Source organism: Macaca thibetana, chromosome 7 (assembly GCF_024542745.1).
Source record: "Macaca thibetana thibetana isolate TM-01 chromosome 7, ASM2454274v1, whole genome shotgun sequence".
In the NCBI taxonomy this organism is placed as follows: Eukaryota; Metazoa; Chordata; class Mammalia; order Primates; family Cercopithecidae; genus Macaca; species Macaca thibetana.
This window is the reverse complement of record NC_065584.1, coordinates 33,047,430-33,063,972: the sequence shown is the minus strand read 5'-3', so window position 1 is coordinate 33,063,972 and position 16,543 is coordinate 33,047,430. Positions and strand designations below refer to the sequence as shown.

The window sequence follows — 16,543 nt, the reverse complement described above, 5'->3', positions numbered from 1 at the left end:
CACTTTCAGGAGCTGGCCGAAGTCCCAGCCTGCCCTTTCTGCTCTCATGGGGCTGGAAATTTACCCCGGGGCCATAAACAAAAGGAGATTTCTATGGGAACTAGGGCCCCAACCTGGGAAGCTTTCCTTCAGCAATCTAGCAGCCCAAACCTGTCAACCTATGATGTGCCAGACCTCTGCTAAGGCATTTTATTTTTTTATTTACTTGATTAGTACAGCAACCCTACGATGCAGGAACCAGTGTCCCCATTTTACAGAAGAGAAAACTGAAGCACAGGGAGCCTGGTAACCTGCCCGGGGTCATCCCCAGCAGGGAAGCGCTGGGCCAGGGTATGCAGGCTGAGCTCCATCTGCCTCTGGGGGATGAGATTCCCTTCCCCACCCTGCTGCTCACCCTTGGCTGTGACCAGAAACCTCGCCAGGTCTGGAAGCACCTTCAAGTGCTCTGGGCAAACTCTCAAAGTTTCTGATGACCACTGCTGCATTTCCGAAAGGCTCAGATAACCCCCGAGGCAGGGGACAAGTAAGAGTAGGTGTCGACTGGGCACAGTGGCTCAGGCCTGTAATCCCAGCACTTTGGGAGGCCGAGGTGGGCGGACCACTTGAGGTCAGGAGTTCAATACCAGCCTGGCCAACATGGCGAAACCTCGTCTCTACTAAAAATACAAAAATTAGCTGGGCATTGTGGTACGCACTTGTAATTCCAGTTACTTGGGAGGCTGAGGCGGGAGAATTGTTTGAACCTGGAAGGCAGAGGTTGCAGTGAGCCGAGGTCATGCCACGGCACTCCAACCTGGATGACAGAGCGAGACTCCATCCCCCTCCCTGCCAAAAGAGTGGTGTCATTTACAGAGGACCAAAAAGGTGCCAGATGCACTTATGTGGATTAGTCAATCCTTCTGACAATTCCATAAGGTGGTGATGATAATCCCCAGCCTACAGATGAGAACACTGAGGCTCACAAGATTAAATCACTCGCTCTAGGCTGCACAGCTAAGTGGTGGAGCTGAGATTCAAACCCAGGTTTATTTAAGACATAAATTATCTCACAATTCTGCCCTCATGCGCTACTGCATTTTGCGGAGCCTCTGACCTTGCCCCAAAAACATTAAAAAGGAAAGAAACGTGGAATTAATGTTCTCCCCTGGAAGGGCGTGGCCTGGCTGGGGTCTTGGGAGGATACCGCCAGCCCCCTGCAGATGCAGACTCCCTGACGCGGCCTCTGCTGCGGGCACTCGAGGGTGGACATGTCACATCGTGGGCAGGGCTGAGGCTCCAGGAGGAAAATGCAGCGTAGGCGACATCTGGAAGCAGAAATGTGGTAGCTCCAGAAGTTTTCATCTGTAATCTTTGTTTTGCAAGGAATGGGGATTTTTTTTTCTCTTCAAAAAGTACTCCACTTCCTTTTAGACCTTTCACAAATATTTTTTTAGGAGAAATAAGGAGAAAAAAAAAAACCCACAGAATGCCCGTCGCAGCTACTCACTTCCACCATGAATCACAGACACAAAACCACAGCTATGTGGCTAGCAAAGGAACTATGTGTTTTCACATTTCATTATTGGGAATCATTTAGCAATCTTCCCTGTGTCATCTGCAGACAGATAGACACAGACAGACGGACACACCCCTCTGGGTCCCAAGCAGCCTTGTACAACACAGTCATCAGATGACTTTGCAGTGAATCCATTTTCCCCTTCTAATCCTTTTCTGGGAAATTATCCTGCCAGGTTTAAATCTTCCCCTTCAGCTCTTCTGCAGAGGTGGGGTGTGTGTGTGTAAGAGTGTGAGAGTGTGTGTTTGTGTGAGTGTGCATGAGAGTGTGTGAGTGTGCATGCGCCATGACAGGGGGAGAAGGAGGAGTGCGGAGACACTGATTCAGTTAATTTCACAAGTGGAAACAAGTGTATGTTTCAGAGTCCCTCCCTTTTTTGAACTGTGATCATACTTTGCTAAAGTTATTTTCACCTGGGAAGCTCACAGTGCCTTTTCTGACAGTGGCAAATTAATTAACTGATGGCAGATTTAAAGATGGAGTAACTGGAAAAACTACTGGACCCATAAATCAGAAACTTCCTTTATATCCTGGACAAGAGGTGAAACCTGATACATATTTGAAAATCTTGAGCTCAAAAGGAGAATTCACGGAGCCTGAAAATATCTCCATTATGACTTTTGAGGCATGTTCTCTCCACAGCTTCCACCCACGCCCCGCCACACACACACATATACACACACACACACCCAGAAGGTGACCCTCCCTGAGCGAGCAGCCAGTTCTGTAAAAAGCAGCTGGTTGGGGCGAACCTTCCCTGGACCATCTGAAAAACAGCTTTGCCAGTCTTTCCTCTCTTTTCTTGCTTCATTGCTCCCAGCCTCTTCCTTTCAAACAAAAATCCTACAGGATTTAAGACGGCTAGATGCTATGAGCATAGCTACAAGCTTGAAATGTTTATTCTCGCTACTTTTTTAAGTCGGGGTTGGAAACTGCATACATTAGCATTTTAATGAGGCTGAATGCTGCTCCAGGCTCTCACCGACTTCTGTAGTTTTCTGAAAAGACACTGGATACCTTGCCTAACCCAGTACTCTGCAGTTTCCAAGCCAAGCTGGATGTTACCACACTTGCCTATGCTCACATGCCCTGGAGACTGGTTCACACAGCGACTATAATCACAAGTTCTAAAGTCGAGCAGAGCTAGGCTGGAATCGCCCTTACCCTCGGTGTCCTCATTGCAAAGTGGGAGTCATGGGAATACCCTCCTCACAGGGTCATGGCAAGGACTGGCAAATGTGCTGAAGATCTTCCACTCGCCCCTGGATCCCTCTCTATCCCACTCTGGGTCCTGGGAGGTTCCTTTGCCCTCTGCCTTCTGGTCCAATTCAGTCAGTGGGGAACTCTGGCAGGAGGTCAGAGGGCAGGGAAGGGTGAGTGGAGGTGCAGATCCTCCCAACTCCCTCGTGACAGGTACTGCAGGTGAGCAGTGGCTACATTCCTACACCAAAGGCCACAGCCCTGTCCACGGCCCTCTCCTATAGCCTGAGCTACCCTGGGTTCTTATGACTGCTGGTCCCTTGCCCCTTTAGGCCTGGAGGGTAAGGGCTTGCCTACGTAGCTACCCTGGGATACTCCACCACTCTTCCTTGTTTTCTCTCGACCCTGCCGATGTTTTTGTAAATACATCGAGTGTGCCATCTCTTTCCTGCTGGAACTCTAACTGACCCAGACAAGACAAAGTATTTGCTATCGAGTACTGAGTTCTTACCTACTGACCCGGCACTTTATCCACTTTCCCTTGTGTTATTCTGACCACAGCCTTGCGTAGCCAGTGTTGGTATCATCAGCCTTTCACACTGAGACTCCGGGAAGTGAAAGAACACACTTGATAGCACGGCTGGGGAGTAACTGAGTCAAGTGGAACCGGGGTCTGTCTGACTCATGGCCCATGCTCTTAGCCACTGTGCCGAGCTGTCCCCAGTATTAAATTAGGTGGTGCCCGCAAACTGCCAGCTTATTCAATAAGGCTCCATCAATGGTGGGTTAGAACAATAACCACACATACAATCGAAAACACCCACAGTCCTAAATGTTACTCTAGCATAACCCTAACCCAACCCTGACCACAACCCTAAGATTAAAACCGCACCCTAACGCTGCACTACTAAAGTTATTCCTCTAATCTTACCCTAACCACCACCGTACTGTTAAATAGAATGTCACCCTAACCACAACCTTAGTGCTAGTCAATCTTAACCCAAACTTCCACCATGGTAACCATAATTCTAAGCACACCACTAAGGCTATGATGAGCTCTGGGGACCCTCTGCGCCCCTCTGCTCCTGGGTGCTGGTCCCTGTGCTATGCCATTTATACTCCACTATTTGGACACAATTGACCAAAAGACATTTGTGCAACATCCATGTCCTGCATGTCACTGAGCTGGTGACTCTAAAGTGGGGACAGCAAGGAGGAAAAGAAAAGGGTAGGAATCTAGCACAATGCCTGAAACATAACAGGGTGCACTAAATCCTACTGATGATGAAGATGGTGATGATGAAGATGATGATGATGAACTGGAAGAGGCAGCTTTTCCCATCACCAAGCTGCAGGCTCTGGGAGGACAGAAGGTGAATAGCTCATATCTCAGAGATTTGTTAAGGGCTGGACCTGGGGCTGGGCTGGGAGGAGTCCTCTCCTGAAACCAAACCCAGGATGCAGTCCATATATTCCTCAGCTCTGGGAGAATACTAAAAAAGGGAGTCATTAGGTTGTCATCAGAGAGTTTGAGATTTCTTGGGCCAGATGTCTGCCTTCAGGCTCAAATGGGAGAAGGGGGAAGGTAGGAGGAAGTGTGTAGAAAGCAGACACCATTTCCCTTGAATCTGCCCAGTGCCCCACGAAGGGAGCGGGAGGGGCCTCCTCCCCTGAGCACTCAGAGGCCTGAGCTGGGCATCCTCACCAACCCAGAGATGTCTGCTCTATGCCCAGCATGAGAAAAGGAAGAGGTTACTGGCTTTACCACTCAGAATAAGGAAGGCACACTGGCCCCCACCTTCCTCACAACCTCTCCTGGGACTTCTAGGCTCTGGATCAAAGCATAGCAAGACCGTGTGCCCTGGGCTACATCCGCCCAGAACCAGAGTCTTTTTATCATGAAATAGAAATGTGGCCAGCCATGGCCTGCTCAGGGCCTGACCTCCATGGGTCTCAGGTATTTGTGTGGGTTGGAGAGATGCATGTTAACACTACAAAGCCCCAGAGATCCATCTCCCTTTCAGGGGAACCTAGAAGGGACCTCAACAGCCAAACCCAGCTGGAAAGGACTGCCTTGAAGCAACACACTTTGTAAGGGAAATAGGAGACATCTCTCTCCTTCCCAGAAAGAAGCCAGGTCTAGTATCACCACATATAGCTGCACAGGCTGTGCACTGCACAACTCTTGGGTTACCTGTCACAGAGACTGTAATGTGAAGGACAACCCTTGGTGTTGTGTCCAACAGCTGAAAGGTCCAATGCAGAACAGCAGGCCTCCCTCGTCTGCCTGGCTGGAACACAGTGCTTCAGACCCATCTGGCCACTCCAAGTAGTCTCTGCTGGGCAGGGATGCACTGGGGCTGGCAGAGGTTAAGTACCAAGGGACCCTCCACAAACCTTAGTGTGGCCCATCCACATTTCTAGAACTTACCCTCTGCAACAGCAGGGAGACGGGGCGTGGGTGGTGAAGGAAGTTCTTGGCTGAGACAAAGGTCTCTTCCCATTCTCCTCAAAAAGCACAAGCAGGGCTTCCACACCCTCAGACTTGGGAAAATAAAATCTCTTCCATTGGATCTGGCTGGAGGCCTACAGTGAGCATTCCTTTCTTCCTAGCCCCTCCGAGCCCTCCTTCTTCCAAACCCACAGTCCCAGGGAAGGGGAGTCCTGGGGGCTCTTCTAAGGCCCAAGAGATGGAAGAAACCAGGAGAAGACTCTTTTACAGCTGCCCACAACCCCCTGTCCAGACTCTCAGCACTCCTGAGGGTCTGTCAAGCCCACTCTCGCTGCCCTTGGGGGAGAGGCATTGCCCTCAGTTTGCCTGGCTTCAGACTCCCAGGGCCAAGGGGCACAGGGTGAGGAAGCACCACCCGTTGGGAGGGCTAGGAGAGCCCCTCCATGTCGGTGACATGCTAGGGGATGGCCTGAGCATCAGATCAGAAGGAAATGGCCCTGAGACCATCTCTTTGCTCTAGGAAGCAATAGAAGACGCATTAGGACAGGGATGTCCATTCAGTGGATATTTAGTTAGTGAGGGCCTGCTATATGCTGGGCACCATTCTAGGAGCTTGAAATGTGTCAGTGAACAAAACAAAGATCTCTGCTCTTGAGGAACAGAATAACTGGGAAAAATGGATTATATACAAATGTACTAAATAAGTAAATTATATGCTATGTTAGAAAGTGGAAAATAGAAAGTACTGTGGAAATAAAAAGTGAGCCAGATGAAAGGACTCTCAAGTTAAGGGCTGAAAATATTAAATGCTGGAAAAATGGGAGACATCTCCCTCTTGGGAAGAAGCCAGGTCTGGGGTCACCACACGCAGCTGCACAGGCTGTACACTGTACAACTCTTGGGGTACCTGTCACAGAGAGTATGATAGGATGGAAGGACATTCCCTGTTGTTGTGTTAAGCTGGACACAACAGGGGATGTCCTTCCCTAAGCTTAAAATTAAAAGATTTCCTTTAAAATATTTCCTCAAGGGCCTCATTGAGGAGCTTCTTCCTAAAAGTGGCTTCTGTACATGTAACCGGGCATGAGCGAAGGCCCAGCCCAGTGTCAGGACAGCTAAGAAGTAATAACAAGCATTTGCGAGGCACGTTAGAACCCACAAAGCAATCTTTCCCGCACGCCTTAGTTAATTTTCTCAACATCCCAGTGAGGGGAGAATTAACCCTCTCGCTTTACAGATATAGGGACATTAATGCCTAGTGATGCTAAGTGGCTTGCTCAAGGTCACAAGGCCAGTTAGTAACTAAGAGACCAAAACTGGGTTTACTGATTCCGAGTCTATTCAAAATAGTTTTCAAGGTCCTAAGTGTTGGGGGAATTCCAGAAAAACCCAAGGAGCAATTTTGGGAATCAGAGTTATACAAACAGGTCAGGGAAAAGAAAGAGAAAAGGCTAAAAAAAAAAAAAAAAAAAAAAAAAAAAAAAAAAAGAGAGAGAAGGGCTCAACCCTCAGAGGCCACCAAAAATTTGTAGGGTTGAGTTAACCCTGCAGAGAACAGCACTCAGTGGCCATGAGGAAGTGGGTGACACAGCACAGAAGATGCAGGCTGCTCAGCCCTCTGCAAGCTTGCCAAGGTGTCAGGGACAGCAAAGGTCTGCCCTGGTGAAAGGCTCACATGTTCTTGTCACAACCTTGGAAACAGGCAAAGGGGAGAATGAGCACATTTCACCATCAGGGATGGAAAATGGCCAGGCTGGCTGGAATCCTAGACCATTAGTTTTTTTGTTTTTTTTTTTTTCTTGAAACAGAGTCTCACTCTGTTGCCCATGCTGGAGTACGGTGGCGTGATCTCAGCTCACTGCAACCTCTACCTCCTAGGTTCAAGTCATTCTCCTGCCTCAGCCTCCCAAGTAGCTGGGATTACAGATGCGCACCACCAAGCCCAGCTAATTTTTGTATCTTTAGTAGAAACGGGGTTTCCATGTTGGTCAGGCTGGTCTTGCACTCCTGACCTCCAGTGATCCGCCTGCCTCAGCCTCCCAAAGTGCTGGGATTCCAGGCATGAGCCACCACACCCGGCCGACCATTAGCTCTTGAGCTTAGAGGAGATCCACGCTAGCCCTCTGATTTACAAATGCGGGAACAAGCCCAGGAAGGGCAGAGGATTTTCCCAAGGTCTCCGAGCACCCGTTGGTCTCCTGGCATGTCCCAGCTGAATCAGAGAACCACCTTGGGTCCAAGGGTCTTGAATGAGAAGGAAAAAAGACAAACGGGGCCGCGTAGCCCAAAGGAACAAGCAGAAGGCCCGCAGCAGCACACACAAGCCCAGAGGGGAGGGTGGCAGCAGTGGGAGGGGCTGGAGCAGGAGGCAGGCTCAGAAGGCCAGGGCAGGCCTTCAGGCCGGCCCACAACCTAGTGGCCAACCTGCATCCTCCCTCAGTTTCCCCAGCTATAAGCCCAGACAGTGGGGTGCAGAAAAACTCATCCTGGCAAATGAGGTGTTCCACACTGATTTTTCATAAGCACATGGAGTAGGCAGGTAGGCCAAGAGATTTCAGGTTTATTGGACTGATTGTGTGGCAGATACCCCGCGAATCATGCTACATTATTTCAGTAAATTCTCCCAACCATCCTAGGAGATGGGCATTCATTTTCCCACATCAAGGTCAAAGGAATTGAGTTTCAGGGAAGTCAAGGAGCTTGCAAAGTTTGTGAGGGCATCAGGATTTACATTCTGCCTAACATCAAATTTAACCCCCTTGCCCCAGGCTCCCCTGACACACACACTGGGCCACCAGGCACCCTCCTCATGTCCCCTCCTCCAGCCACCAGACTCTAATCCTCAGGGCACCCAGCGCTGCCCCAGCCAGGAACCACTCTGCACTCCCCCATCACAGTGCCACACGGCCTCCTTCCTGCCAGCCAAGCCTGAACTCGCCTCTAAGTTCATGAGACCCTAGTTCATGAGATGGGTCATCAGGAGGTCCATCCACAGCAGCCCTGTAGGGAGCCTTGTCCTGTGTCCTCCCTGACCCCCAGCCCTTTGCTGCTGCCACTGGGGGAAGGGGACACAATTTACAAGCTGCCACACTGAGGTCCCCATGCTGGGTGTCTGTTCCCAGCCACCCTGTTCCCAGCACCTAGGTTTTGTGTGTGTGTGTGTGTGTGTGTGTGTGTGTGTGTGTGTGTGTGTTTTGAGACAGAGTTTCGTTCTTGTTGCCAGGCTGGAGTGCAACGTCGTGATCTCAGCTCACTGCAACCTCCGCCTCCCAGGTTCAAACGATTCTCCTGCCTCAGCCTCCCAAGTAGCTGGGATTACAGGCGCCCGCCACCACGCCTGGCTAATTTTTTGTTTTTTTAGTAGAGACGGGGTTTCACCATGTTGGCCAGGCTGGTCTCGAACTCCTGATCTCAGGTGATCCACCCACCTCTGCCTCCCAAAGTGCTGGGATTACAGGCATGAGCCACTGCACCCGGCCCCAGCACCTAGTTTCTGATTCTGCCTCGTCCCAGGGAAAACCCCTTGCCATTCTGTCAACCAGGGGGTGCTACCTTCCCCGCACCTTTGCCCCCAGGAACGGATGCCTGGGTCTCCCCAGAAGTGGCTCTGGGGCAGCAATCTTTTGATAGTTCCCTCCATTCCCTCAGACTTAGAGAGACCACCCACTTGGAAGCAGAGTCCCTGTGCTCCCAACAGGAAAGTTAGTCAAGGTCTTGGGTGGAGGCGGGCAGCACTGCCACGGTAAACCTGCGGGCTCACTCTCAGCAGTAATAGGTTAAAGATCATGCCAAAAAGTGCCAACAGGGACCCTGTGGAGTCGTGGAGGCCGAGACAAGGCGGGGTTCTGCTCTGAGGTAGGGAGCCTCTGCCTGGGTGACCAACCCACATGCAGGCACACGCTGCCACACGTGCCCAGCAGTCCTGGCACTCACCACCTGAGGTTGGACCTCCAACAAGAACTGCCCTGGTGCTCTGGCCCTTCCCTGTCTCCCGACAGACAAAAACTCAGAGATTAGTGCAGGCAGAGGACAGGTGCTGGAGATACCAGGCTGGGAAAGGGTAGGGACAGCCTCCCTCCCCTCTATGAGCCTCTCCTCACCAACAGAATGGCAACACTGGCCACCTGTTGCAGGGAGTTGTGAGATGTAAAACAAAATGAGTGTAGACAGCCAATTGTAGACGTTAAGTAAAATGGGTGTAGATAGCCAATTGTAGACGTAAAGCAAAACAGGTGTAGACAGTCAATTGTAGACGTAAAACCAAATGGGTGTAGACAGCTAATTGACTCAACCCTACTCTGGGCATGTATTTACTCAATGCTACAATGGGCTGAGTCATGCTCCAGGTGCTGGAGAGAGATGAACCAAGAAAAGAGAGAAAAATCCCTGTCCTCCCACATCTGACACTTTCTTGGGGTAAGAAGAAGAATAATTAAAATAAATAGGTAAAATACCAAAGACATTAGTGTTGCCGAGAAAAATAGCCAGGTGGGAGGTGGGGAGGGTGTGGAGGGCGTGGTTTTAGATGTGGTGGACAGAGAGGGCTCCACCACAAAGGAAAGGGGAGAAGCAGCCGCAGGAGTGTAGGGGGAAGAGTGTTTTGATGCGGGTTGAATTGTGTCCTCGCGGAAAGACATGAGTCCTAACCCCGGACCTATGAATGTGACCTTATTTGGAAATAGAGTCTTTGTAGATGTAATTAGTTAGGTTTAGATGAGGTCACACTGGATTAGGGAGGACCCTAAATCCAATGACTGCACCCTTATGAGAAGAAGACAACACAGAGACACACAGACACACACAAGGAAGAAGGCCATGTGATGACTGAGGCGGGGTCAAGGTCATGCAGCTACAAGCCAAGGAAGGCCAAGGATTGCACCAGATATGCTAGCAGAGAGGCATAGAACCTTCTCCCTCAGAGTCTCAGAGGGAACCAATCCTGCCACCTTGATTTTTGGATTTCCAGCTCCTGAGCTGTAAGAGCATAAATTTCTGCTGTTTTAAACCACTCAGTTTGTTATGGAAGCCTTAGAAAACTAACACAGGGGCCAGGTGCAGTGGCTCATGCCTGTAATCCCAGCACTTAGGCCAAGCCAGGAGGATCGCTTGAACCCAGGAGTTAGAGACCAGCCTGGGCAACATGGTGAAACCACATCTATAAAAAAATACAAAAATTAGCCGGGTGTGGCGGTGCACACCTGTAGCCTCAGCTATTTGGGAGGCTGAGATGGGAGGATCGCTTGAGCCCAGGAGGTCGAGGTTGCAGTGAGCTGTGACATTACACTCCAGCCTGGGTGACAGCATGATACCCTGTCTCAAAAAAAAAAAAAAAAAAAAATTCCAGGGCTCCAGGGAGGGGGATAGCAAGGGCCAAGGCCCTGAGGTGGGAGCATCTCCAGCATGTTTGAGGAAGATACAGTCAGCTGGCAGAGCAGAAGCAGGATGAACACGGGCTGTGAGTGGTGAGGGTGGACAGTGGGGATGTCAGAAAGACTGTGGGGCCAGATCATGTAGGGCCACCCTTGTGGCAAGCCCTTGATAAGAGGGAGCTTTTCCACTTTGGACAAGGGTCCCAGCTGGAATGTGCTGTAGTGAGTGGGTGTGGTTGGCCCCCATGATCTCCGTCCCTGGGGTTATACCTTTGAATATGTTATGTTAAATGGCAAAAGGAAATTAGGGTTTCCGATGGAATTAAGGTTGCCAATCAGTTGATCTTAAAATAGAGAGATGGTACTGGATTACCTGGTGGGCCCAGGGTCACGACATGGGCCCCTAAAAGTAGAGGGAGGCAAGGGAGTGAATCATGGAGAGAGACAGCCAAAGAGGCAGGCAGAGGGGAGACCCAAACACAGAGTCCACCTGCTGCTGCTGGCTTTGAAGATGGAGGAAGGTGGCCTCAAGCCAAGGAATGAGGGCAGCTCCTGATACGGCCCTCGAGTGACAGCCAGCAAGGAAATGGGGCCTCAGTCCTACAACTGCAAGGGACTGAATTCTGCAGATAACCTGAATGAGCAAGAAAACTGAGCCCCCTTAGAGCCCCAGGAGCCTGTTGACACCTCGATTTCAGCCTGGTGAGACCCGTTTCAGATGTGTGACCTCTACAGCTGTAGAGAAATAAATGTGTGTCGTTTGAACCTGCTAATTTTGTGATTGTGTGTCACGGCAGCCATAGAAAATGAACACAGTGGATAAAGAGGTGGGGTGTGCAGAGAGAAGGCGATCCAGAGGAGAGGGAGCGACCAGGCAGGAGCAGCCTGCTGGGAGCCACCATCACGGGGTCACAGCTCCCCAGACACACCCCAGCCACCCTACTCAGGGCTCAGCACTGCCCTTCAGGCCCCTTGTTGCCCATATTGTGACCAAGCCTGCTTAGGCTTTTTTTTTTTTTTTTGAGACAGAGTTTCACTCTTGTCACCCTGGCTGGAGTGCAATGGTGCGATCTCAGCTCACTGCAACCTCCATCTCCGAGGTTCAAGTGATTCTCCTCGAGCCTGTGTAGGATGTCTCCAGGGCTCAGCCTCTAGGTCCTCAGGTCTGCACAAGGAGCAAACCCAGCGGAGGTCCCTCCCATTCTTGACACCTCCCCTTAACCTCCTCTCCCCTAGGGCTGGTGACAATGGTCCTGGTGGAATGACTGTATCCCAAGCCAGCCAAAGCCATTACTGGACCTGCTGACCCCTGAGGCTAAGTCTGGACTCTGATTTCTTCCCATAACAGGTCTACACCTGTTCTGTGTACATTGCATACACACACACACACACGCACACACACACACACACACACACACACTCCAGTTTCCTCTGCTCTTTGCCATCTCCTCCCATCCAACCAAGTCCTCACAGCAAAGAGATCCTGCCCACTGACAGGAATCATGTATTGAACACTAACTCATATCAGGTACCACGCTAAGTGTTCTACTCACATGGTCTCATTTAATCTTTCCTGTCATCCTATCAGGTGGACACTATTGGCTCAGAGAGGTTAGGGTGAGTGCCTATTGACACACAGCTGGTGAGTGGTAAATCCAGAATTAGAACACACCAAAGCCTGGGCTCTAACCCTCATTACTCAAAATATGGTCCAGTAGCATCAGCATCCCGTGGGACCACATTAGAGTTGCTTATCCCAGACCTGCCGAATCAGAACCTGCATGTTGACAAGTTCCCAGGTGACTCACCTACTGGTTTCATTTTGAGAAGCGCTGGTCTAAACCACTGCTTTCCAAAGCCTGCTGGTTGTAGATTCTGGTAACCAGCCCTCTCCCCATCTCTCAAGGCCCTTCCCAGCGCCTGGCTTTTGCTCTCCAGGTAAGGCAGGCACTCTGCCCAGCCTTGGGAAAGAAGCCAGGACATGAGGCTCAAGGGAGTCTCCAGACCCCTCCAGCCAGCCCAGACAACAGCTGGACAGCATCAGTCCACGTCTGGCCCTCTGTAGGGCACCCTGCCTGCTGCCTGAGACACTCCTGGCTTCTCCCTCTGGTCTTCCTCCGGGACACAAGTCACTCAGTCTCTGCCTGCCTCCTAAAGGGGGCCTCTGGCCATCACCAATTCCTGCAGTGTTCTCCTCCCCAGACATTTGCCTCCCCAACTCCTAGAATGCCCCCTGCATCATGTCACCACCTCTATCTGGACACACAGGGCCTGTCCAAGTTGCTATCAGGAGAGAGGCCAGCGACTGCTTGGGAAACCTGGCCAAGGTCACAGGAAATGTCTGACACCACCAGGCAAGCAGGATTTGGCCTCCTAAAGCAAAACACAGCTGGGCCAGCAGCTGGGCCAATAGCAGGGCGCTCCCAGATTTCATGGCATTGAGGCCCCAGGGCACAGAGAGACTAGGCTGGCTTGGAGGCTGCAGCTCATTAAGAACATCACAGTAGCCCCTGGCCAGGGAGCCTGTGAAAATCAAAGAGGACAGCCCTGCTGTGGGCCAGAGATGTCACCCAGGACCTCTGCCCTCCACTGCCTGTCACACACAGGAAACCTTCACTGGGGGATGGAAGGCTCACATTGCCCATCCTCCTGGCCTCGCAGCCTCCCCTCTCCCCATCACCTAGCCTCATTCATTTATCCATTTAACTTACACTGATTGAGCACAGAAGTGTACCAGGCATGGTGTTAGGTACCAGGGACACATTGGTGAATGAGCAGGACACAGTCCCTGTGAGTTCCCAGGTAGCTCCCGGTCCAGTGAGCAAATGGACAGGCCATCTAAAGGCAGGGTGAAAAGTGCTGCGCTAGGGAAAGATGGAGCACCCACCGTGGGAACTGGCAGGGGCCTCACCTCCTCCTGCCCTCTGAGCAACACATGGGGTGGTGCCCTTGGCTGCAGGTACGGGCTGAGGGTCCAGTGCCAAGTGGGCCCTTTTGTTAGACTAACTCTGTAGTTTGGACCCAGTGTCAGAGCAAATATGGACTGAGCAGTTTTGATGGGCCAGGCACTGTTGGGGGAGCTGTAGAGAAATCCAAAGCACAGGCCACTGGGTCGACAAGCGGCTGCAGGTGCAGGGCACAGATGCACAGGATGTGTGCCAGAGAGTAAGTGCTGCGGGGGCCAGAGAGCCTAGTGAATGTGATTCACCTTGAAGAATGGGGAGGAGTCAGACGGGCAGCAAGATGTGACGGGGGACTTCAAATGACTCCGACTCAAGAGTGTGAGAGACAGAGTGACGTGCCCAGCAACCCCTGCTCCCAGCACACACCCTGCCCAGCAATCCCCGCTCCCAGGACACACCCTGCCCAGCAACCCCCGCTCCCAGCACACACCCTCATGGGATCAGTGCATCGTAAATAAATGAATCCCACAAGCCAACAGAGATGGGCGAAGCTCCGCTGGAAGGACTTCGTGCCCACCCTGGCCCTGGCTGGCCCTTGAGTTGGCACCTCTAGTATTCCTCCAGGTGCCTTACACCAGGCTTACCACCTGGGACCCTCAGCCGGGACCGATCAGAACAAGGTACCCACACTGCCCACCTGCTCACTGCCAATCCCAGGCCCTCATTGTTATCCACCTGGGGCCCCTTAGCTCTGCTCCTTGTTTCTGCCGCAGGACCTTTGGGCCTTGGCTGCAGAGTTTGGCTCTTTTGCTCTTGACCTTGGAGTTCCCTAGGCCCTTGACCTGAGTCCATCCTTTCTTTCTTCCTCCTCCTAGCTGCCCTTGGAAAACATCTACTTGGGTGCCCAGGGCCCCGGAACCCAGCTCACCAAGAGCCTGGTCTGCCTGACCTCACCTGCTCTCAGAGTCCCTGGACACCCTTAACCTCCTTTCTTTGCTCCTCCTGCAACTCAGCCACTCTCTCCAGATCTTTCCTGCTGGAACCTAACCTCAAGGTCAGCCTCCTCTGCCTGGTTCTCCTGGGCTCTGAAAGGGCAAATCCTCTTTCCCTTTAGTTCAGCAAGGCAGGGTTGCAACATTTCAGAAAGAACTTCTTAAGTAGGAAGCGAATGGAAAAACTAACCTGCAAAACTAAAAGGAAAACACAGTCCCCTAGAAATGGACTCGTTTATAAAGTTCAGATTTCCTGTCCTGAGCTAGAAAAAGTCTAGCCAGATTGGCTGGCAAGCAGGCCAGGGAATCCTGCCCATGAACACTCTCCTTGTTCACTTTCCTTTCTACTCCCTTCTCCCACATGCTGCTTCTTCTCCCCTCTAAGGAGAGAGGCTGAAGCTGGGTGCTGAGGAAACTGAAGGGACACAGGGACCACAGGCAGAGGAGGAGGAGGTCGGGATGGGGTGTGGGAGAACGTGTATAAAGAACTTCCATGTGTGCCAGTCACTGTTCTAAGCACTTCCCTCATGTTGACTAATTTAATCTTTATGACAATTCATAACACAGGTATTATCATTGTCCCACCTTACTGATACAGAATCTGAGGCACAGAGAGGTAAGTGACTTACCTGGGGTTGCCCACCTTGGAAATGGCAAAGCCAGACTGTGAACCAGGAGGCCGTGGTCCCAGGTACATGCCCTCCTCAGCTTTATTTCAGGCACCCGAGGGCAAAGACTTCACTTCCCTCCTCTTCCCACCCCAGTCTGGCAAAGCCCAAGTCAGCCCCAACACCTACTCTCCTGCTCATATCTCTGGCCATGCCAGGGAAAGCCAAGGAGGGTGGGGAGGAGGGAAGGGAAGACTGTGGTCTTCTCCACCAGCCTTCACCAAATGGTCCGAAGGAAGAAGCCCCTCCAGAAAGAGACTGAGCCCCAGATCCCGAGCCCCATGGAGAAGGGGACTTACCCAGCTGGCGGCGACTGTGGTACGGGCGGTGATTGTGGGGCGGACAGCAACTGTGGTGCTGGCGGTTGTGCCCTGGCCAAGGTGCCGTCTCCGGCCGCACTGCTCCTGCGCAGGTTGGGTGAACGCTCGGCCCAGCGTCGAGGTGCCACCCTGGAGTTCTGGGGGTCAAACTCCTCATCGGGAATGACCTCCTCGCAGCGGGCTCCACGGAAACCGGAGCGGCAGACGCAGAGCTGAGGGCGGCTGCAGGAGCCCCGGTTCTGGCACGGCGGCTGGCACACGGCTGAGGACACAGGGAGAGAGGTGACAGCAGTGGCCATGGGGCGCTGAGACCACAGCTGCCCACTCCCTCCTGTCAGAAGTACCCTCCTGAGTGCTGCCAACCCCATCGCTCAAGCAGGAAGCCACTCTCCTGGCCTCAGAGGGCTCCCTGACCCATGCTTCTCCCACCTCCATCCACAGACCCCCAGGACGCGTTCACCTCTGATCTTTGGACAACCAAAGACTGTGTGGCCAGCTGCAGAGTGGCTCACACCACCACGTCCCACAGAGCACCCTGAAGAGGTAGTGCACTGCCTGACACTGTGTCTATACTGAAATGTTCACTCCCACCAGACTGGAAGTCCCCTGAGGACAGACAGTGGCCCTGGAACTTAGAATAGGGACTGCCACAGAGTAGATTCTCAGTAAATATGGAGCAAATGAATGAATGAATGAGTCTCTTTGGTGGGAAAGGGCCCAACACTGGCCTGAAATTCAAGCGGTTTGAGTTGCTGGGATTTTCCTGTCACTCATGAGCTGTGTGGTCTTGAATTCACTGAGCCTCTGTTTGCTCCTAAATCATGGGAGGGGTGAACTAAGGAGGTTAGAGGACCCTATGCGTCCTTCAAAGGCATATTCAGCTTGACAGTCTCTCCTCTCCTTCCCGTTGTTCTCCATCTCCTTAGCAAGGCAGAACTCCCGACTGCGCCAGAGAAAGCACGGTGGCCAGAACACAGCTGCCGGCATCACAGCCACTGCCGGCCAGGTAAGTCGCCTCCTCTGTGGGGCCTCCGTTCAGGGCTCAGGCTGTCTCTGGATTCTGCCTCCTGGGCTGTGGGTCCAG

General features: G+C 52.0%; 1 protein-coding gene across 1 annotated transcript in view; it reads right to left on the bottom strand.

Annotated features, from left to right (window-relative positions):
• LTBP2 (latent transforming growth factor beta binding protein 2) overlaps positions 1–16,543 on the bottom strand; it is a 114,555-nt gene that overhangs the window by 72,511 nt on the left and 25,501 nt on the right. The window contains exon 3 of the mRNA XM_050798074.1: positions 15,439–15,721. Within this exon, the coding sequence (XP_050654031.1) occupies positions 15,439–15,721 (283 nt within the window). The remainder of the gene's footprint in view (positions 1–15,438; positions 15,722–16,543) is intronic.